We start from the raw sequence: 23855 nt of genomic DNA on the forward strand, positions 1-23855 counted from the left end.
GGGAGAACCAATAATAGTTGTTGGACTGGGCGCTAGAGGCGCTAAAGACTGACGATTGGTATGTGACAAGGTGAAGTAATAGTGTGGCTTTTATGTTTTTTTGAGTGTCTTGAGAGAACATGCTGATTGAGGGAAGAAGCAAAGGTAAGGTGACCTCTACTTTCAGGCATCACACACACAACCACCAGCAATTTTGTGACTCTCTACATAGTCTAGTGTTTTAGAGCGAAAGTTTAGCCAGTAGCAGAGATGGCATCTCGTTGAATGACTGCTGCTCATGCCCTAACTCAAGTTGAGGACAGCTCTGATGTAGGATCAGAGGATGAGACAGCAGATACTGAGGACAGCATCTGAGGGATAGGGCAATGGCGCAGATTCGGAGTGATTTTCCAGTCGGAGGAGTCCCATTCGATAACACCTCTTCCAGTGATTATGCGGGAGGTGAAGAGGACAGTCCTGCTGTCCCTTCGCAAGCACAGTCTGTGCAGCGGGACAATAGCGGGTTAGCCCAACCCAGAGAGCAGGTGCATGTGGCAGCAAGCACAGAGAGAGTGCTCTCTTGGGAGCTCCCCCATTTAGTTCAGCCCCAAATTCCACCACCCAAATCGTATTGTGGAAAAATCAAAATTATCTATCACAAAACAACCTTGTTTTGTTAGGCAGGCATCTGCATTTTTGGTCCTAGGCTCAGGGGCCATACAGGAAAACCTACCAAACCCAGACATTTCTGTAAACTAGACATCCGGGGGAGTCCATAGAGGTGTGACTTGCGTGGATTTCTTAAAGTTTTCTTACCCAGAATAACCGGCTAAGCTGAAACGTTGAATAATTTTTTTTTTTTTTCTTGCATTTCTGTCACACAAACTACAAGAATATGCTGGGATCCACATTTTCCTACCACCCAGTGTTTCCCCACCTATCCTGATAAGAACACTACCCCACTTGAGTGCCTGGACCTAGTGCCTGGGTCAGGAATGCATCACCCCAGGGTCAACAGCTACCCTCATGTAAGGACCAACATTGACCGTTGTGTGATCTATTTCTGACACTGGCACTAGGCCTACCCACACAAGCGAGGTACCTCTTTATCGGGAGACTTGGGGAGGGCTGGGTGGAAGGAAATTTGTGGTTCCTCTCAGATTCCAGAACTTTCCATCACCAAAAATTGAGGAATTTTCTTTTTTTTTTACCAAATATTTAGGTTTGCGAAGGATTTTGGGTAACAGAACGTGGTGAGAGCCCCACAAGTCACCCCATTCTGAATTCCCCTAGGTGTCTAGTTTTTAAAAACGCACTGGTATGGTAGGTTTTCCTAAGTACCGGCTGAGTTAGAGGCCAAAGACCACAGCTAGGCACTTTGCAAAAAATGTCCGTTTTCATTGGAAAAATGTGATGTGTCCACATGTGTTTTGGGGCATTTACTGTGGTAGGAACTAGGCTTACCCACACAAGTGAGGTACCATTCTTATCGGGGGACTTAGGGGAATGCTGGGTGGAAGGAAGTTTGTGGCTCCTCTCAGATTCCAGAACTTTGCAGCACCGAAAGCTGAGGGAAAAGTGTTTTTTTGCCAAATGTTGAGACTTGCAAAGGATTCTGGGTAACAGAACCTGGTGAGAGCCCCACAAGTCACCCCGTCTTGGATTCCCCTAGGTGTCTAGTTTAAAAAAATGCACAGGTTTGGTAGGTTTCCCTATGTTCCGGCTGAGTTAGAGGCCGAAGACCACATCTAGGCACTTTCCAAAAAACATGTAAGATTTCAATGTAAAAATGTGATGTGTCCATGTTGCGTTTCTTGTCATGGGCAGTAGGCCTACCCACACAAATGAGGTACCATTTTTATCGGGAGACTTGGAGGAACGCAGAATAGCACAACAGGTGTTATTGTCCCTTGTCTTTTTCTATATTTTTTCCTTCCAAATGTAAGACAGTGTGTAAAAAACATGTCTCTTTGAGAAATGCCCTGTAATTTACATGCTAGTATGGGGACCCCAGAATTCCGAGATGTGTAAATAACCACTGCTTCTCAACACCTTCTCTTGTGCCAATTTTGGAAATACAAAGGTTTCCTTGATACCTATTTTTCAGTCTTTATATTTCACCAAATTAATTGCGGTATACCCGGTATACAATGAAAGCCCATATCAAGGTGCAGTTCAATTATTGGCTCTGGATACCTAGGGTTCTTCATGAACCTACAATCCCTATATATCCCGCAATCAGAAGAGTCCAGCAGATGTAACAGTATCTTGCTTTTGAAAATTTGACATCGCAGGAAAAAGTTACAGAGTAAACGTGAGAAAAATGGCTGTTTTTTTCAGCTCAATTTCAATATATTTTTAATTTAGCTGTTACTTGCTGTAGGAAAACCTTGAAGGATCTACACAAGTGACCCCTTGCTGAGTTCAGAATTTTGTCTACTTTTAAAGATTTTTTAGCTGTCCAGGATCCAGCATTGATTTCACACCCATTTCTGTCACTAACTGGAAGGAGGCTGAAAGCACATAAAATAGTACAAATTGGGTATGTCCCAGTAAAATGCCAAAATGGTGTTGAAAAATGTGTTTCCCTGATTCAAGTCTGCCTGTTCCTGAAAGCTGGGAAGATGATGATTTTAGCACCACAAACCCTTTGTTGATGCCTTTTTCAGGGGAAAAAACACATGCTTTCTTCTGAAGCCCTCTTTTCCCCATTTTTTGGAAAAAAACTAAATTTTCGCTGTATTTTGGCTAATTTAACAAGCTTTTGCAATGCAGTAGGTCCTGCATTTGCTTGAGTTACAGCTATTGGCATTGTAAACTCATAACTGGACTTTCCTTTGTTGCCTCATAAATTGGTCAACCCTGCCTCATAATTTCGTCTTTTCCTGCCACATAATTCCAGTGGCCATGCTTATAACTAAAGTACTTCTATTTACGTTCTGTCTCTATCTGCAGCAAAAAATTAATGCTAATTCCAATAGAATACTACTTTCACCACCCCATCATCAGAGTTGCTGTCTGGCTAGCTAACAAAATTCCCCAAAAAACAGACACAAGGCAGCAACGGAGTTGTAATGAGAGAAATAAACTAGAAGGGTCACCCAAACATATCAAGAGTATTCAACCAGTCATAGTGTATTAGGGATGTTAATTTGGCCTGAAATATGTTCATAATTGTAATAAATAGAGATTATTAAAACAAATACAATAATCATATAAACCTTTATCAGAAATCGACATTTGGCAATAGACTGTAATGCTCAAAACAACCCTTAGAGAGCACCATAACAAAAATGTAATTTGTAAGAAACGTGATCATGTAACCACATTGTTAGTCCCAAGAGGGGATTACACCATGAAAAAATACAGGCTAAATTAATGCAGTGTAACCATATACTTAGCCACTAGAGGGCATTGTAGGGCTATCAGGCTTACTGCAATGGTATTACAAACAAGGCCTTTAACACACAACTTCTCCCAGCTGTAAAACAAAAGTTGTTGCCATGAGAAAGCTCAAAAGACACTGAATGGTGGTAGATGTTATTATTTTGGGGTACAACTTCTCCCAGCTGTAAAACAAAAGTTGTAGCTATGAGAAAGTTTAAAAGACACTGAATAGTGGGAGGGGTTATTATTTTGGGGTCTGCACTAACCTAGTGTGGGACCTAAAGATGATGTAGACAGAAAGAGCATTTTGAAGGTGGTGCAATAGGCCTAGGGCCACCACAGGCTGAGATATGAGCAAAAATGTTTTGTAAAAGTAATGCCCTACAAAGCATTATGGGGTGAGTTTGTGTGTCACAAATATTATAGTATGTTGACTGCAATGCTGAGAACAGCCCCTAGAGAACACCACAATAAAAATAGCATTTGAAAGAAACATGGTCATGTAACCATGCAGTCAGACCTTACAGAGCATAACCACATGAAAAAATGGGAATGGGAGAAAATAATGCAGTATAACTATATAATTAGCCCCTAGAGGGCATAGAGCATTACAAGGCTAGCAGAACTATTACAATGATACTAGAACCAAGGCCCATAAAACAACTTCATCCAGCTATACAACAAATGTGGTAACCATGAGAAAGTTTAAAGAGAAAAGTAATGGTGGTTATTATTTTGTAGTCCCCACTAACATAGTGTGGCGACCAAGACATGATGTAGACAGAAACAGCACATTGTGGTCAATGTTTTGAAGGTGGTTCCATTGCCCTAAGACCACCACAGGAAGAAATATGAGAAAAAATGTTTTGTAAAAATAAAGCCCTGCAAAGCATTATAAGACATGTTTCAGTGCCACAAATATTTTAATAAGTTGATACGACTGTAATGCTCAGAACAGTCCCTAGAGAACCCCACAATGAAAATAGCATTTGTAAGAAACATGATCATGTAACTGTATAGTTATCCGCTAAAGTGCATAAGCACACAAAATAAATGACAGAAAGTAATGCAGTTCAACAATATATTATGCCCCTAGGGGACATAGTATTTTACACATAGTCAGGACTAACCAGCCTATAGCAATGCTATTACAAAGAAGGCCCTTAAAACACAACCTACCCTTAGCAGTAAAAAATTAGATCCAGCCATGAGGAAAGTTAAACAGACACTGAATGGTGGGAGGGGTTATTATTTTGTGGTCCCTACTAACCTAGTGAGGGGACCCAATGATGGTGTTCATAGAAGGAGTACGTTGTTGTGAATGTTTTGGTGGTGGTCCCATTGTCCTAGGACCACCACAGGCTGAGTTATGAGAAATATTTTTTGAAAAAGAATGCTTGGAAAGCATTATGTGATGAGAGTTCAGAGTGCAGTGAATATTGTAGCATTGTCTCTCCCACTGTGCTGAGAGAGCCACTTTTGTGTTGAGGATTTCTGTTTTAGTTAAACATTCACCAGTTTCAAGGGTTTCAAGGGGAGAGCCACAAGAAATTACTCTGATTAGGTAAATGTGAACAATGTGACCAGCGATTCAATACCACCGATCAAGTTCACGATGTTGTGCCTGATCACGCTGTGAGGGCCATGGCTGCCATGCAGCACAAAGGGGATAGATAAAATAAATAGTTCACTTACTCTGAAGTATATTGGCAGTCATGCAATAACCCCTGTAAGAGTGGCAGTCTACAATGCGTGACAAAAACAGCCTCAAAGTGGGACAAACGTAAAGTCTAATTACTGACCTGGCAGCTTTTTGGCTGGTCTCCCCTGTCTTTTTGCCTTCTGACCTCCTGTTTTTTATGGTATACTGGACTCTGTTTTTGCTGGTTTATTGTCTCTGCACACTTTACCACTGCTGATCGTTGCTAAAGGACAAGTGCCCCCATGTAAATTGCATTGGTGATTGGTTTATCCATGATTGGCATATTTGATTTACTAGTAAGTCCCTAGTACAGTGCACTAGAGGTGCCCAGGGCCTATAAATCAACTGCTACTAGCGGGCCTGCAGCACTGGTTGTGCACCTACATTAGTAGCCCTGTAAACATGACTCGGACCTGCCACTGCAGTGTGTGTGTGTGTGTGTGTGTGTGTGTGCAGTTTTAAACTGCCAATTCGACCTGGCAGGTGTACCCACTTGCCAGGCCCAAACCTTACCTTTTGGTACATGTAAGGCACCACTAAGGTAGGCCCTAGGTAGCCCCATGGGTAGGGGTCAGTGTATTTAAAAGGTGGGACATGACTGGTGTGTTTTACATGTCCTAAAAGTGAAAGACTGCCAAATTAGTGTTTCACTATAGCAAGGCCTATCTCCTTCATTAGCAAACATTGGGCCTACCTTTAAATAACTTTAAAGTGCGGATTCCCTATGAGGGCAGATAGAAATTGGAGTTTGAGATCTTTGAAAGGACTGTATCTACCCTCACACAATGCAGTCTCCAACCCTCTGCTGTGTGTGTCTGGGGCCTAGCTTGGACAAGGAATGATCTTGCAAACACTTGAGACTTTTTTTTTAAGTTTGCCAACTTCAAAGGCAGAGAGGAGTATAAGTATTGGACCCAAAACCCCAGACTTTTAGAATCTTTCTGAAATCAAGAGGAACCTCTGCCCAGGAGTAGAGCTGAAGAGCTGGAGGAGGAGTACTGTCCCTTTGCTGTGTTGCTTTGCTGGACTGGCCTGCAGTTGCTGCTTCTGCCTGAAAAGAGTGAAAGGGTGAAAGGGTGTACTTTGCTGTGCGTCCTGGTTGAGAAAGTTCTCTAAGGGCTTGGAGTAGAGCTTACCTCCTGTTGGAAGTCTCAGGGAAACCAAAGGCTTCAGTTTCCTCAACCTGTAGCACTGGAAACTATGTGTGTTGTGCTGTTCAAGAGGAGAAACCATTGCAACGCTGCCAACAACACCGCTGGCCTGCACCGTGACCTGCCGACGCCGCACGGAGCCACACTGCCCCACTTCACACCGCGACCCTGGACTAACCGAAGTTGTCATTGGATGACTTCACTGAGCCGTTGCTCGCACCACAACCTGTGGGCCCTAAACTCCGGCATCGCCTGCTCAAACCGCAGCCTGGGCATCCCCGCCGCCGATGTTCCTGCTGACATCAGCACCGCTGCTGCACCGTGAACTTTGGACACTGCTCGTGAGGAGCATGAAGCACCGTCCCGTCCTGCACTGCAGTCCCGGTCCACCGACACCAGCCCCATCGACTCCATTGTCATAACCAGGCATCCCTGCCTGCACCGTGGCCTGTGCACTCCGCTCGTGAGTGTCACGAAGCACCGTCCTGCACCGCTAGCTTGGGCCTACCGACGACAGCGCTTCAGCAACAACGCCGCCATGACCTGCACCGTGACCTGGTGATACTGAACGTTCCACTGCCACACTTCACTCCGCAGGTCTGGTCTCACCGACGCCGCTGGATGCCATCACCGCGCCATTGCCTGCACAGTGACCTGTGGGCACTGCATGTCGCACCACCCGGCTTCGCACCACAGCCCCGACGTCATCCATGCCAGTGCTTCTGACTTCATCAGCCCGGAGTTTGATCTGCAATGCGCGTGACTTCAAGGGCCGATGACTCTCGCACTGACTCCGGACCCGCCACCGCCACACCAGTGACGCCGCTCTCCAGAGCTTACCGTGAGAATCACGACGCCCTGGAATTCCAAAGGTACTGTTTGCGGGTCTGCCAGACACCATAGCAGGCCCGCGATGCCGCAGCCGGCCTGAACTGTTGGTTTTGTTGATCACCACGCTGTGATAGCCCCAGGTGGAGCTATTGACTTCAAGGAACTGTATTTTTGAGTACATCTTGCAGAATTCATATTTTTATTACTGTATGGTGGATTCTTATCATATTTGGTCTTGTTTTATAGAGATAAATATTGGTGTGGTGTCCTTTTGTACTGTTGTTATTGTATGTTATATGCAAATGCTTTACACATTGCTTCTGAGATAGGCCTGACTGCTCCTGCCAAGCTACTAAGGGTGTGAGCAGGGGTTGACTGGGCGGGTATCTCCCTTATCCTGACTAGAGTGGGTGTCCCTACTTGGACAGGGTGCAAACCGACTGCCAACTAAAGACCCCATTTCTAAAAATTACCAAAGACATCAAGTGATTTTTGAAAGGCAAGCCCACGAACGAGTTAAAGTGATGGGCATAGGATGGGTGTGGGTAAAAGCTCACATTACTTAGAACGGGTCAAAGCACTCGCCCGCCTGACCTAAAAAGCAACACCTTGGGTGTGTGGCTTGAACGGCCATGCAATGAGCTGCATGTAGCATAGGTCCCGCTGCCAGAGGCACCTATTGTGTTCAGTGCTGAGCCCGGAACCCAGGAGGGTGTGGAGGAAGATCCTTGGAGCCCAAGGGAGGCACAGAAGGAGTTTTTGGGTGCCCAGTTGCCTTTACGGGTGTGGCCCGATCGAAAGAAGCAAGGCCACAGAGTGGCAAAGATGGTGGATACATAGAGATACTGCAACCTCTGTGAGCCATTTCAAAGAGATAAGGCGAGTCAAGGGCCTGGGAGCCAATAAGCGAGTGCAGCGATGGACTATGGGACTGGGTACCTGTGAGTTACAAGGATTGAGGGTGTTGCAGTATCTGTGGAGCCCTCTTGGAGAGGCTGTGCGGACAGAGATGGGCTGGGGTACACCCTCCACATCGCAAAGAAAGGACAGCAGTAAGGCCTAGGGGAAGCCTCGGCACCCCACACCACAGGCTGTGAGAGATTGGGAACGGCCAAGGGGGCAGAGGTGAATCAGTGACATCTGCGGTCTAGCCCATCCTAAATCTGCAAGTCTGGTGACTTCCCAGCATATATTGGGGCCCACCAGCAGAAAGGTGCTAGGAGCCGGGTGACCTCTTGAGAGCCAGAGGTGAGCGGCAACTGATTTGCATATAGCTGAGTCCAGACTGAGGTGGCATGGGTTACAAAAATAACAATGGATTGGATGCGGCCCAGAGTGATCAACAGTGACTGAGATTAATTCAAGCATTCCATCCATCACTATTTTGTATGCTCCTTTTGGGGGGTCTTATTTTTCATCATCAGGTTCTGAGCTAGAACGATTGACAAAAAGGCAGAAAAGGAGAGAAAGAAACAGGAAGGGTGGAATGGAAGAAAGGAGTAGGAAGAGAAAGATAAGAAAAAAAATTCAAACTGAGAAAACAAGTAACAAAAAGAGCTTGAAGTAGTGGTATAAAGAGGCAGGATGTGAAAATTGGTGAACGAAAGAGACTGCAGCCTTGGTTTTCAGTAATCACGCATTTTGCAGCACCAGCAGCACACATCTAAAACAAATTTTGGCAACTATTTGCATTTACTTATTTTATTTGTATTTTTTTAAATTAAGTACTGAAAATGTCCTCACTTTTCCCATCAGTCTGGGCAGCACATACCTGGAAAAACTGTTGTCAAATATTAGAGTATAAATGCCACATTTTCGAGCTTTGAGTTGTCCACGTATGGTTTCTTTATGGGAGTTGCAGCGAGTCATGGGAATAAGAACCTGCAAATAACAAAACAAATATATTCAAATAGATTTGGGCGCAATGTGTCTCGGAATGTTTTGCCTTCAAAACCATAGACAAATACAAATGTGTGGATGTATATACACCCAGAGTTCTCTCTTCTTTTTGTGTGTGCGTGTGTGTGTGTGTGTGTGTATATATATATGTATATATATATATATACACATATACATACACACACAAAAAAGAAGAGAGAACTCTGGGTAGTTTACAAGTTTAGGTGGAGAGCAGCTCCAGTAAAGAGCACCATGCAACACCAGCGACACTCTAAATTTGCTCACCTCAAATGTCCGTTTATCTAGCAAAGTTTTTAAGCATAGGATTAGCACAAAACTATCCACACTGAGCTAGATAGGGACAAAGTCTTTTGCCATTTGTACAGCAAACTCTTTAAGCACAGGATTGATACAGTGCCATCCTCCCCGAGCTGTACGACGACAAAAGCCATTCATCACTCCAGGTACAGCATTAGACTGGTAAAATACCATCCTAGCCAACCTGGAATGAGTAAAAACAACCCCTGACGTGTTTCACCATCATTATAGATCTTCAGAGAGGTTTATCTTTGTTCAGACACAAGGCAGCACCCAGTGTAAGTCAAAACAAAGCCTTTTGAGGGGTTAGAGTGATGCATACATTATGCAAAAAAGAAGAGAGAAGTTTGGGTAGTTTCCAAGTTTAGGTGGAAGACAGGTCCAGTAAGGTGCACCCTGCAACACCAGCGACACTAGATTTGCTCACCTTAAATGCCTGTTTATCTAGCAATGTTTTTAAGCCTAGGATTAGCTGAACTAGACAGGGACAAAGTCTTTTTTTCATTTGTATCATTTATGCGTCACTCTAACCCCTAAAGATATACATACACACACACACACACACTTTGCATATTGACATATTGCACTGAAAGAAGGAGAGAACAAGCAGATATTATGAACTGCCATTTGCGTGGATTGAAAGGAACAGCAGACATGGTATGCCACGCTCATCTACTGTGTCTACTATTTTGCCTTCTGCAAAACAGTGGAGGCATGACAGAAGCTCTTATGGGGCTGGGAGCGACAAATAAATGGCAGGCCCCACTTTGTTTTCTTATTGCTGGGGAAAGGGAAAACACCAACTTTGTGCCACCTGATGGTGTTTCTGCATTAGGTGTGTCACAACAGAATAGGTCGGGCGTGCTTTCTGTTTTCTCAAATAAAAAACACGTCTGCAAATACTGTGGGAACTGAGGCAAAGTGCCCGGGCCCTGCGCCCTTGTGACAGCCCTCAGAGCTCTATCTTACATGGTGTTTACACTCACTTCTCAACCCGTGAAAAAGGGACTCCTGTTAAAAAAAAATGAACCCGAGCAGTGGCTCCGTCTCACAGCATTTGCTCGGTTCAATGGAAGCTAGTTAAATTTGCAGCATGACGTATAGAACCAGGATCTGCGGATATTTACATATGCAGATGACATTTCTGACCGAGAATAAACTGGAAATATTCATACATTCATGGTTAAGGAAGTGGATATGGGTGTTCCTGAATGAAGGCACAACATTGGTAGTATGGGGAATACCACAAAATTATTACTACCTGGGCATTCACAAACATTCACAATGCTTTTCACACCTTATTCGAGCGCATACACCCACTTTAAGAGACTGTGCTTAATACTGCTAGCCCATATCCACTGATAATATTTTTGATGTTTTATGAAGCCCGTAGTGCATGACTACCCTTCGTCCACATGTTGTAGCCATCATATTCGACTTCAGTCAATGCCCTTGAGTTATCATGCAATGATGTTGCGTGACCAGTACGAGTGCGTACTAATGTAATTGGCCAACATGTCGTAATTTTATAGTGGTTTTTAGCACATATCTTCTTCGCCTTTACATTTCAATGGAATCCCATCCCCTTCACAGGAGCATGACACCATACCCAAAATGTCTGAGGGAACACGCCACCAACTTTTGCCCCACATTTCTTCAAGAATCTCCTTGCTCTCCCTCCCACATTTCATACACAAAAACTATATAACATGGATTTAATATTTCTTTTTGATATTTCATTGTAAAACCATGCTTTGAAGGGCAATACAAAACTATTGCAAGCTGTCTAATATAAAAAGGATTTTTCTCAGCTGTGTCCATGGTAGACAATGTCCAGGTACAATAAAAGCAAGTGGAAATACAAACATGCTGCATATAAAGTACATTACAAATGTTTACAATTAGGATCCTTGACTGTGCATTCTCGAGGGCCTAGCAACAATGGAGGTGTACTGTATTTTACTCAATTTAAAGTGTCATCAAGAGATGTACTTTTTAGGGGAAAATATACACTTTGCAAAGACTAAAGTGACATAGAGTGCAGGACAGTGTGCAACTAAGGTGGTGAAATGGACCTGCTAGATTCCATATGGGTCCGGGCTGTTGCCATCTCCAATAATACATTTGAATAAACTCCAAATAAAATCGTCAGAAACAGAAAAGATCCCGAATCCTTAGACTGGTAACATATTTCTTTAATAGGCTGAAAAAGCTTCATGGATGGAGATTGTCTCAACCACCCAATGCCGCCCATTAAGAGACATGTGTCAAGCACCGCATAAATTAGACACAATGATGCTTAATTGTTTCAAATATGTGTCAATGGTCCCAATAAGAGCCTCCATGCCTACATAGATCATGGCGGCTTGCAAGGATAAAACGCTGGGCCTATCTGGCCACCCAAACCGATTATTTAGATTGCAGAATCAGCACAGTCGTTAGGCAATAATGTTGACCCAAAGATCCTGGGCACAGATGACCGCTATCGCAGGGTTTTTCAGTGATGGCAGAAAACAAACAGATTTCGGAGTCATTTGAGGACTTTAGTGTAACACTAAATGTCATACCTGTTTAGATTTGTCTTAGTGACCCCTAGACTCACATATCATGGGAGGCTGGGCTCAGATGGCCCCTATCACAGGGCTTTTCAATGAGGGCAGACCGCTTTCTGAGGTATTTGATTACTTCTGTCTTGTGTGAAATGGGAAACCTGTTTGCATTTTGTGTCACTGACCACTAACAGGTAACTGATCTTGAACACTATTTTAAACATCTAGTAAACATATTCAATCAATACTAAATTATTGCACTAAGTTCTTCTCTGCTCTGTATTTCTGGGGTAACTAGAATCGATTTTATATCGAGAAATGACTCCACATCTGCACTGAATTGACCTGGACACAGTACGGATAAGTATCAACTGTAAGCTCTTTCAGAGTAATTTTTTTTTACTTTTTATAAAAAATACTTTCCATATTGCAAAACTGTCGACAGCCAGAAGCAGAAGAGGACATATTTAAGATGCTGCCTGCACAACAATAAAAATCAAAGTTGCACAGGTTATTTCCATCGGTCCACTACTCACAAACTGGTATGTAGTTCTGTACAATTGCTCCCATAATGGCCACTACTACACTCAGTTCTGCACAAAGCTGAAAATGTGAGCTATTATCCCACTGCTGCGCAAATCAACAAACAGAGGAACATCAGTGGCATACCACAACACAGCCCCAACATGAGGAGCTCTGTGATGATATCACACAAGAAGAAGAAGGCAGTAAGGGGAACACATTAAGAGCAAGAAAGAGAGATCACACAAGCGGATATGAAGCACTGAACCTCAGCAAATGAAACACACTGTTCTGAAAATTGACAACAACTCTTGGGAATAGATGGCACATCTAAATATAGGGGCAACTACACAGGCACAGGTTAATACAGAGGGTTACAAAATCTGATGCTAAATAAGGGAACCCTCCTATTACCTAATGCAAAACCTTCCAATGAGGATACGCAGGAATGAATGGATGTAAAGTTGTTGGACACAGGTCTTTAAGAGATGGGGAACACGGATGCAGTTTTTGGTATGAAGTGGAATTAAACGGGGAGTAAGAGAAATACTACTTTAATACCAGAAGGGCATTACAGCAGGGCTGTGTTATGAACCACATAACTTTATAGAGAGTCTATGACAGTAGGAGCAAGCGCCATTTCACAGTACTTGCTACAAGGCAGTCCCATTATAAATGGGAATTGAGCTGGGGCCACTAAAGCTATATTATTAAGTCAAAATTATATTACTACATCATTACAAAACACATTCTTCCTGTATTCCTATCCAGCCATCACTGTTACAAGGCAAAGAAATATTGTACAGAGATAAAGTTCCTTTTTTGGAGAAACATTTTAAGTATTCAGTTCCCACCTTAAACTGATCCAGTGGAGACTCCTCCGACTCCTGGTACACCACACTAAACGATATGCTTTTTGTATCCGATGAAAACACCCAGCTGATTGTTATTCCTAACTCCGTCACAGTGATGGGAATGATGCTATAAGTGCTGGACTTGATGAACAGCTCCCTGTGGTTCTCACCGAAGTTGGAAATCTCCTCTAAGGTGAGGGGTAGCTTTAGCCTGGGGAGGAAAACAACAATGAAAACTCATACAGCAGAAATAGTGAAAATCCTGCCACACTGGATGCATGAGCATAATATATGACGTTATTGTTCATTTACTACACAAACGTTGCATGAGCCCAGAATTATGAAATTGCTTCACTGCCTTGGTCCTGTGAATGGTAAAAAAAAACTAGAGTGATGAGTTACTCGGTTAGAGTATTCTCTGCCAGGGAATTTTATTTGTTCTAAAATATTTTTGTCAAAAAGGAACACAGCCTGCATGGAGGGGTCAAGAAAAAGCTTACAAACATTAGGGGAACTGCACTCCCTGAATCCAAATAAGACAAAACCATCATCTGGACCTCCGACCACAGCTCAAATTTATGTATAGGATGGTGCATGTGAAAGAGCGTAGCTTGGCTGTGCCACTACGTCTCTGAAACGTGAACATGAAAGGGAGGTCACTTTCTGGTGGTTGCAATTTGGTGGTCACATTTTGGATAACATGATGAAGTGTTTTATATAATTACTGCACTGCAAAGCATATGAGTGGAGTGCACCACTGGATATAACATTTAAGTAATGTTTCCTGTATATCTATTTGAAACTAATACTGTAAAGGTATTATTCTGCATAATCATTTTGTATATTCTCACATATAATGTTTATGAATCATTTAACCTGAAAGTATATTTGTGTTTTTATTAACTTGGCTGGCGTGAAGGCCTATACACATATTTTCTCTTTTCACAGTTAACTTTCAATGTGGAGTTTTTTTTTTTTAAATGTTTTCTCTCCGAGATGCAAATGTTAAGAGCTGAGACAGAATTAACAAGAAGCTTATTGTGAGTGAGAGATAAGAAGCTTGAGACGAGCTTTGCAAGGACGAAGAGCAGTATTCTGGAAGTTGGCAGCTGTAACCTTCTAATTTAGCCGAGACTAAAGAGTATGAAGATCGGATGTACAAGGTCTCTGAAAGTTGTAACTTCTAATTAAAAACAATCGGTGGTTCAACCGAGAAGCTTTGACTGTGATGTCATTGTCTTGGGAACCTTTAAAAAAGAAGGTTTAGTTACCAAGAGAGGCAGATTCTTCTCCCCTCTTCAGCAGAACAGACCTTCCTGAGGTACGGACCTCATATTTTCGACATGGAATTATGCCACTGCACCTCTCTTAGCAGATTATTCTACAGAAGTTCTGTTTGCAGACGCTTTCTTAAATACTCTTTTAGAATTAGAATAGTTTAGGGTTTGGTAAATGGTTAGGCAGGAGAACTTGGATGTGATACCCAGGAAGAACATGCTTTTTATGATTTTCTGTATTGTGGCAATCAAAGTCTTGGTCTTGTATATGCTGACTAAGTTGAATATTGTACGATGCTTCAATTCTCCTGCGGTGATTTCAATTCATCTATACTATTGTTTTGAGACTCATTTATATAGCGTTGGCTTTGTGTCTGTAATAAAGCCCTACGAACCTCTGATTCGACTCCGAATATTATTGAATGACATTTGCATTGCAAATAAATTTGTTCAAATGATTGGATAGCTGTTAATCTCTACCCCTCGGAACTGAGAAAAAAATGATTTGTTGGACCCTATAAATAGAGATTGGGGCGGGACCCAGGCTGGATCACATGTTTATGAAAATAAGCAACTCGAAATAGGCAGCTTTAACAGTAGTACTGATGTGCAAAAATATGAGGATATGAGTCTAGTCGTCATGTCTTATGTTCCTGCAGTAACAAATGAGTCAGTATTTTCCAAGTATTACCAGAGATTAATAAAAATGTAGGGACCTATTCACAACTGTAACTTTACACGAGTAAACCTACACAAGTAAATTTACTCTTACACTTTGTTGTAACTTTATTAATTTAGACTATTCACCATTCCTAAGTGTAAAGTTACTACAAAGTGTAAACTTACATGTCCTTAAAATTTGAACCAGGGGTTGGAGTATGAAAGACCACGATTAAACTAATAGTAACTTATGGTCCGTATTTCATCTTCCTCACTCTTGCCAGAGATGTCCGCCATTGGATCAGAGATCTTGCTATGGCAAAGAATAGGGAAAATTATAAATGTTTATTCAAGTTTAAAAAAATAGATATTTTTATATTTTATGTTAAGTGCTAATGTAAATTAATTTAATATATTTACTTTAAATGTAGAACAAACTAAAACAAATGCTACACCATTCAGCTTAAAAAATAATTACATTAATTTAAGTACATACAATTAAAAAAATGCTGTAAATATTTATAAAGAAAATTCCAGCTTGAAGTAAAATACTAACTAAAAGTTGTGTATAGAATGAATTTCAATTAATGTATGTTATAAAGCTAAATTTGATTTAAATAAAAAAGTATTCAAATATTTTTTAATTGAATAATAGTTAATTTTTAAGCATTAAATTAAAGTTATGTACACTTTTAAAAAGTCTAAATAAATTAATTTCTTTTAACGTTATTTCCTGTGTGGTTTTTCAGTACGTCCCTGTCTATATAATTTTCTATGGGAGAGCATTGCAGTACCAGTAGTTGGCCATGTGGGGCCAGACTTACTGCATGTACGAGCTGCAGTATATTTACTACTGTTTGGGGTCCTTTTTTGAGTGTTTTAACTATACAGGTGCCGTTTGTGAATTGCAATGGGCTTACTCTTTTGTGGGTAGGCTTATGTCCCTTCCTGAATCTCTCCGTAGCTCTACCTTAACACCTCTGTACTGAAGTACTGCTAAAAGTACTGCAAACTGCAGTTTTTTCAATACACCATTTGTCTCTGTTAGATTCAGATTCAAGAAGTGCTGCACCCCAACCTTTTGACAGAATCAAATTAGACCCTCAGGAGTATGTCATGTTGGATAGACAATGCTCATAGTTACAGCCAAGTATCATCAAGAAGCTGATGATCAGAGATGCTTAACTGATCTACTAGCATTCACAACAGCTCATGTACTAAATGAGCTACAAGGGGGTAAGGTCAGTGTTTGTGGACCCCAAAAGGAAATGTGGTCAGAGTCTCCCAACCTTTGAAAACAGGTTGAATGTATGGAGAGAAAAACCCTATGAAGAACATACCACTGAAACCATCTGGTGCCAGTGAGAGTTCCATGTTCATTGATATCTAAAGTCATCATAAAATCCACCAGGAGAAAGAACAAGTATGAATGAGCATCCTCTACAACTTGGAGTGTGGAAGAATCTGCACTGCTGCCAATGGGAAAGCTGGACTGAAAAGGACAAGCAAATTACTAAGGTTACTGACTTAGTTAGTTCTGTTACCACAAATGTCTCAGTAGTGTTCACAATAAATGTACTGGATTGTAATTCCTCATAACGATCGGGTTTTTGGGTTTACTCAGTGGAAGGCTGCTTCTATGGGCGCTGGTGCAGAGCCACAGAAATGTAGCTGTTTCTCAGTAGACTACCTTTCAAGCTGCACAGAGTAGAGCAGTCTCCGCCCTCTTAACTAGACGACAATTGAGTTATGTTGCTGTGTTACACAGGTTTGAAGAGCGCACTATCACCTGGGGTGTATCCTGGGGCTGATTAGTTGTTTAGGCACAGCTAGGGCCTAATGTGAAAACTTCATAAGACAGGTCTTCAGCTTCTTGCAGAATTCTTAAAGTAAGGAGGCAGCTCTTATGTGTAGCGGCAGGTCGTTCCACCCATTAGGAGTGATGTAGAAGAAGCCTCTACCACCGGATCTGGTTTTCTGTATGCCTGAAATTTGTGCAAGTGGGAGTCTGAATGAGTAGAGGTGTCTAGAAAGTTTGTGAAAGCAGATGGGATTGTTGAGGTATGCTGGCCCAGTATTATGTAGTGCCCTGAAAGTGTGGGTGAAGAGTTTGAATTGTGCTCATTTGTGAAAGTTGTGCTCCTTCAAGTGTGTTGCCATGTGTGTACTGCATGGGAGGCTGAGAGTGATTTTGGCTGCTTAGTTCTGAATGATCTGTAGCCTTCTGTGAGTTTTTTGTTGATCTCAGGATAGAAGGTGTTTCCGTAGTCCAGCATACTTGTGACCAGGACGTGCATGATGGTTATCAGGGAGCTGACTGGGAGCTATCTGAAAATCTTCCTAAGTATCAACAGGTTATGGAAGCATGAGGCGGTAATAGCATTGACTTGAGCGGCCATGAGTTACTGTGCAGGCTTTATGCTTTTAAGCCTGTCGTCGACTGTTTCAGCTCACAACAAGAGTGATTTTCCTTCGGCTGTGCCGTTGTTTGAATTTGTGTATAAAAAAGATTAAAGGAATCACTTGAGAATCACTTGAGTAAATAGTCCATTGTGCCTAAACATACTCAAATCATCCATAGCAGTAGTGATACAGTTGTGGCTTAATTTAACCAGTGGCAGTGGAGACCCACAGCATATACTGTGGTGCTATTCAGCCTACAAATTAAAACACCATTATTTTAAAGTTGCAGCAGTCTTTTTGAGCAGGGTTCAAACTGCACACAATGACAACATCCCCATGCTACATGATTGCTATATGCTTAGACAGGGCATCTGAGGGAGACACAGGGACCTGAAAACAACACCAGAGCAAACAGAAATGATGTGCATCATCCTTCAAATTAGGCGCACAAGCTACTGCATTGTAGGACTCCTTACAGAGATGGCAGGGGAGACAATGAAGCACCATGCCCACCACATTTACAAAACATAGACTAGGGAGAAAGCCTCAAGGTCATGAACACAAACATACCTAGCTCAAGCTACAAACAAATGTTCCTTTTGTACACCATCCTAAACACAGTACAGGGTGGACTGTAGCACCCCAAAACAAAACTGCTTCATGCCCTCTCTTTACAACTGCTACATCTTTTTTTGCCTAAAAACAAAGCCAAGCTTGACAAGAACAGTCATCTTCTAATCATGGCTGAATGTTTCTTTACAATAGTAGATAAAAGGGAATTACCTCAGGACCACAAACAAAACACCATGAGATAAAATACTCAATGTAAACAACTCCTAAAGCTGAGCCAGGCAGCGTCAAATCTGAGACAAAAGGCCAAAAATTGCAGTACGAATGAAATGCAGAGAAGACACATTCTAACGTTGTAACATTTAGTCTCATTGTGTCAGCTATAACTTGTAGAACTCAGAAATGATCATAAATCGGATGTCAGAAAGTATCACCTTCATCTCTTAGCATATTAATTAGAAATCAGCCCAATATTGTATGTGCATGCACTGTCAATAATTCTTAAAACGACAGCATCTTTCCACAAAAAAGTCTCAAATTTACAAAAATCTGAGTTAAATGTATCTTGCTAGCAGGAACAGGGGTATCACTGCGCAACCAGAAAAAAATCCTTCAAGTACATAGGATTTGGGCTAAAGATTCATTTAATTCGTCACTGTTCTAGTTCCCATTTCTTATTTACACAATAATCTTACAGAATGTAAAACAGGCAATGTCTACTGCAGTCATTTGTAGTAAGTCATTATAGGAAAGGACCCTTTTATGCATGGTTAGCCGACACTTTTTGCATGGTAACTGATATAACTTTGACTGAAAGTGCACTGAGTTCCTGCTAACCAGTGCCAGACCCATTTCCACTTAACCTGCACATTTGTTTCCCCCAATTGGCAAAACCTTTAGCACACTCTATAAGTTCCTAGTAAATGGTACCCCTGGTAACTATGGTCCTCAAGAGGGTTCCCTAAGGGCTGCAGCACAAATTGTGCCACCCCAAGGGACCTCTCACCAAGCATGGCAGGCTGCCATTGCAGGCTGCGTGTCTTGGTGCAGACAAAAGCACGACATGGCCCATGGCCTGTGTGCCCTCTCCCCTATTAGTGTAATATATGTAAAGTCTCCCTTCTAGCATGCCTTACTGCCCTAAGTTAGGGTGCATTATGTTACATGTTAGGGCATAATTGCATGAGCAAATATGCCCCTTATAAGTCTTTGTCGATTCTGAGACACAGTAAGTGACCAGGGAAGCCATTTTAAAGACATGAGCTGGACACTGGTCACTATGAGTTCCTCGGCAACATGATGGCTTCACTGAAGATAGAAATGTTTGGTATCAAACATCTCGGATTGGTGAACCCACACTGATGCCGGTGTTGGATTAACCAACACATGCACCAGAGGGCACCTTAAAGGTGCCCCCTGCAATCCTACCAACTGCTAGTGTGTTAACTGTATGGTCTTAACCAGTTCAGCCACCTTAGCCGTGTTTCTGACCCCCTAGGGTGAGAGCCAGTGCTCTTGCAGTCCAGAGACAAAACCCTGCAGTCGGCGGGGGTGTGATACCTCCTTCAGGCAGGATGGATATTCCAGGGAGGGAAAATTTAAAGGCCTAGCTGCCTTTGTAATGCGACTCATGTCTCTCCAACTGGCAGAGATGATCAACCCCACTGTGCTGACCCCACTTTTGGCTGCAAGACAAGCAGGACAATTAGGGAGATTAGGAGGTAGGCCCACTTCATGCCAGTCCCACCCCTAAGGTGGACGAGCTGAAGTGGACACCACCTTAAATTCCTCCAACTTGGTTTGGAAAGAATTAAGCCACTAGAATCAGGGTTATGCCCACTTACCAACGGAAGTGGTCATAGAAAGGGTGTTGTCACCCTAAAGGTGGGCAACACATTGGCTGCCACCTGGTACTACCTGTAACACCCCACATTGAGTATTTAGGGGGAACCCTGAACCCCAGAACTTAGATTCCGATGATCTAAGAAGACAAGGATTAAGAAGAGATGCACCAACGGAAAAGAAGAAAAAGCAGCAGCTGACCTGGTACCAACCCACCGCCTGTCTGCACTCCTTGACGGACTCTGCACCAGAAGATGCCTCTTCCTGCAGCTGAACTTCCAGAAACCTGGGAGGACTGACTGTCTTGCTCCCTGACCAACTCTAAAAAAGGACTCAGCAGCCTCCGTAACCACCAAGACCTGACACCTGAAGACACCACTGAACCTGCCGTCACCAACCCGACCTACTGGTGTGATCCTGAATCTTGCCCAGTACTCACCGTAAGTCTACAAGATTGGTCCCGTGAGTCATTGTAAAGTGCTAGTTTGCTGAATGAATTTTGCTTCCATAGATTTTTACAACTGAAAAGAATTTATGCTTGAAAAAGTACTTACCTTGTAAAAAAGTTCTTGGGTTTAAAATATATAAAAAAAAGAAGTGTTATTTTTCTAAATTGGCCCTGGGTTCTTTGAGTGTGTGTCTCATTTATTGCCCCTCTGCGTACAACAAATGCTTAGCACTACCTCCTGATAAGCCTACCTGCTCGCCCACACTACCACAAAATACAGCATTAGTCCTATCGACTTTTGCCTCTGCAAACCAACCGGGGATCCACTGGACTCACTGCACGGTGTACTTCTTTTTTAGTGCACCATATAGAGAGCCGGCTTCCTACAGTCCTTTTAATATTTTGATTTTCTAGTGCTTGTGTAAACTCGGAGTCCCAGGAGATAACAGCTTGCCTTGCTATGTGGTACCTTCGAGTCAGATATTCAGTATTCATTATCATATGTGTGGCATATATGTGGAGTGGATTTGTAAATGTCTAGAGTTAAACCATATCAGAGGTAGTGACGTTTGTGAAGAAGAATTACAGACCATTTTGGAGAGAAATATATATATATTTTAATAGTGCTCTTCATTTATTTTCACATTGTAAAAAGATGAGGATATCAAAGTCTTTCATGGAGAATTTAGTACACTTATCTTGCTCGTCTGTATGGAAAACAATCAGTATTTCAAAATAAACTAAATTAAACCCACAAATAAAGAAATAAACAAATGAGGGAAAACCTGGAGGACACCACGTACAATCATGTCTTTTGATTACACCGGAGTGTAGTCCCTTCAAAGCAGACGCTAAAGTTTGCATCTGGGTGCGGAGGGCTCGTAAGACCCCCATCCGTAATCCTGTACATACCCCCTATTTGTGATTTTAAATGCTTCCCACAGTGTGTCCACACCATCTAAGGAGCCTTTGTTTGCATCAAATTAGTGTATAATCACCTCACGCACCATTGCAGAACACCAGGCCCAGAAGGGACGAGGCTTGTAGTCTCCATTGAAATTGTGTGGATTGATGTGTGGGGAGTGCCAATTCTAGCATGACCGGTGAATGATCTTAAAGTGTTCTGAGCAGGTTGTAAACGGACGTTGTGCACATGTTCACATCCTGTGACAACAGCCAGTAGTCTAGTCTTGACCAAGTTTTATGCACTTAGGAGATATATGTCCCTTCTCTAGCGTATGGATGTCTTGCCCTCCAGGCATCCACAAGCCTGTGTTCTTCTATAATATCACAAATAACTTGGGCTGCGTGTTTGCTTTGCCAGTTTGACAGATCGGTCCTGTGTAGGGTCTATATACGTGTTAAGATCTCCTCCCCACAACAGCACTTAGGCTGTAAAGTGTAAAGGTGGCCTCTCAAGCGTGTATAGAATTCAGGGTCAACTATATTAGGCCCGTAGGTATTGACAATAATAACTGTTGTGCCGCACAAGTTCCCTTGTATTATTATGTAGCATCCTTGGTCATCAGTTTCAGAGTGCATGTCTTCAAATTGGAGATCTCCTTAAATTAAAATGAGAGCTCCCCTTGAGTATGATGAGTAAGATGAGGCCACTCGGATTGCAGCCCATCTATCTCCCACACGCAAGTCAGTAGACTGCATGAGATGCATTTCTTGCACCAATACTATCTGCACCTGGTGGCGATCCACATAAGCAAGCACCTGCCTTATTTATTTGGGATTATTGAGCCCTTGAATACTCCATGTTAGCAGCCTGATGTGGCTTTGTGTGTACTTCATATTATCAAAAGTTGTACGTATATCATGATACGTGGTGATAAGGTTCGGGCAGTATGTAACACATGAGCCTTCCTAATTATGCTGCAGTATATCAACTGCATCCCCCACCCACTTAAGCATCCCAAACATGCCAAAGCCATCCCATGAATAAACATACAACATAAACAAATAAACCAAATAAATGCAGTCATCATAGATGTTACAAATGGGGTCTTTGGTTGACAGTCAGGTTACCCCCTGTTCAAGCAAGGACCCTCATTCTAGTCAGGGTAAAAGAGAATCACTCTCAGCTAACCCCTGCTTACCTTACCCCCTTGGTAGCTTGGCAGAGCAGTAGGCTTAACTTCAGAGTGCTAGGTGTGAAGTATTTGTACCAACACACACAGTAACTTAATGAAAACACTACAAAATGACACAACACCAGTTTAGAAAAATAGTTATAATATATTTATCTAAACAAAACAAGACCAAAACGACAAAAATCCAACATACACAAGTCAAGTTATGAATTTTGAAAGACTAAACTCAAAAATAGCGCTTAGAAACAAAAATGCTTCGATGAGATGTTAACACGGCGTCGTGATGGAGTCGTTCCCAACAAGCCGACACCAGCGGCGCCGGACACGGAGTCGTGTAGACCCCCAAGTACAGTACCTTTGGTGAAGAGTGAAAACAAGCCGATGCGCGAAGTCGGGGATTGCGGCGTCTGTGCGAAATGTTGAATCCGTACACTTCGAGCGGCGTCGGTCACGACGTGGTGCGGTGACTTCCACGGAGCCGCGGACTTTAGCAGGGCTGCCGCGGCGTCGGGCTTGCGAAGAGCGTCGCGTTTCAGCGAAGGTCACGGCGTCGGGTGCAGGCGGCGTCACCGAATTCAGCAGCGGCGCCGGTCCGAAGTCGTCCGAAGTCGATTTCCTTGGATTTCCACCAGCTTTCCTTTCAAGGGCCCACGGACTGGATAGGGCACCACTTGTCAGAGCAGGAGTCTCTCCAGAGACTCCAGGTGCTGGCAGAGAGAAGTCTTTGCTATCCCTGAGACTTCAAACAACAGGAGGCAAGCTCTAACTCAAGCCCTTGGAGATTTCTTCACAAGATGGAAGGCACACAAAGTCCAGTCTGTGCCCTCTTACTCTGGCAGAAGCAGCACTGCAGGAAAGCTCCACAAAGCACAGTCACAGGCAGGGCAGCACTTCTTCCTCAGCGATCAGCTCTTCTCCAGGCAGAGGTTCCTCTTGGTTCCAGAAGTGTTTCTCAAGTCTGTAGATTTGGGTGCCCTTCTTATACCCATTTTAGTCTTTGAAGTCACCTTTCCTCAAAGGGGACTCACACCTACTTGCGAAATCCTGCCTTGCCCAGGCTAGGCCTCAGACACACACCAGGGGGTTGGAGTCTGCATTGTCAGAGGCAGGCACAGTCCTTTCAGATGAGAGTGACCACTCCACCCCTCCCTCCTAGCAGAGATGGCTAATCAGGAAATGCAGGTTACACCCCAGCTCCCTTTGTGTCACAGTCTAGTGCGAGGTGAAAAACAACCCAACTGTCAAACTGACCCAGACAGGGAATCCACAAACAAGGCAAAGTCACAGAATGGTTTAAGCAAGAAAATGCTCACTTTCTAAAAGTGGCATTTTCAAACGCACAATCTCAAAATCAACTTTACTAA

The 23855-nt window shown here is 42.8% G+C and overlaps 1 protein-coding gene across 5 annotated transcripts in view; it reads right to left on the reverse strand.

Annotated features, from left to right (window-relative positions):
• Window positions 1-23855, reverse strand: part of FYCO1 (FYVE and coiled-coil domain autophagy adaptor 1) — a 733597-nt gene that overhangs the window by 15659 nt on the left and 694083 nt on the right. For all 5 annotated transcript variants that reach the window (XM_069216428.1, XM_069216419.1, XM_069216401.1 and 2 more), the window contains 2 exons: window positions 13193-13403; window positions 8822-8931 (listed from right to left, as the gene is read on the reverse strand). In XM_069216428.1, the coding sequence (XP_069072529.1) occupies window positions 8822-8931; window positions 13193-13403 (321 nt within the window). The remainder of the gene's footprint in view (window positions 1-8821; window positions 8932-13192; window positions 13404-23855) is intronic.

Source organism: Pleurodeles waltl, chromosome 2_1 (genome assembly GCF_031143425.1).
Source record: "Pleurodeles waltl isolate 20211129_DDA chromosome 2_1, aPleWal1.hap1.20221129, whole genome shotgun sequence".
Lineage (NCBI taxonomy): Eukaryota > Metazoa > Chordata > Amphibia > Caudata > Salamandridae > Pleurodeles > Pleurodeles waltl.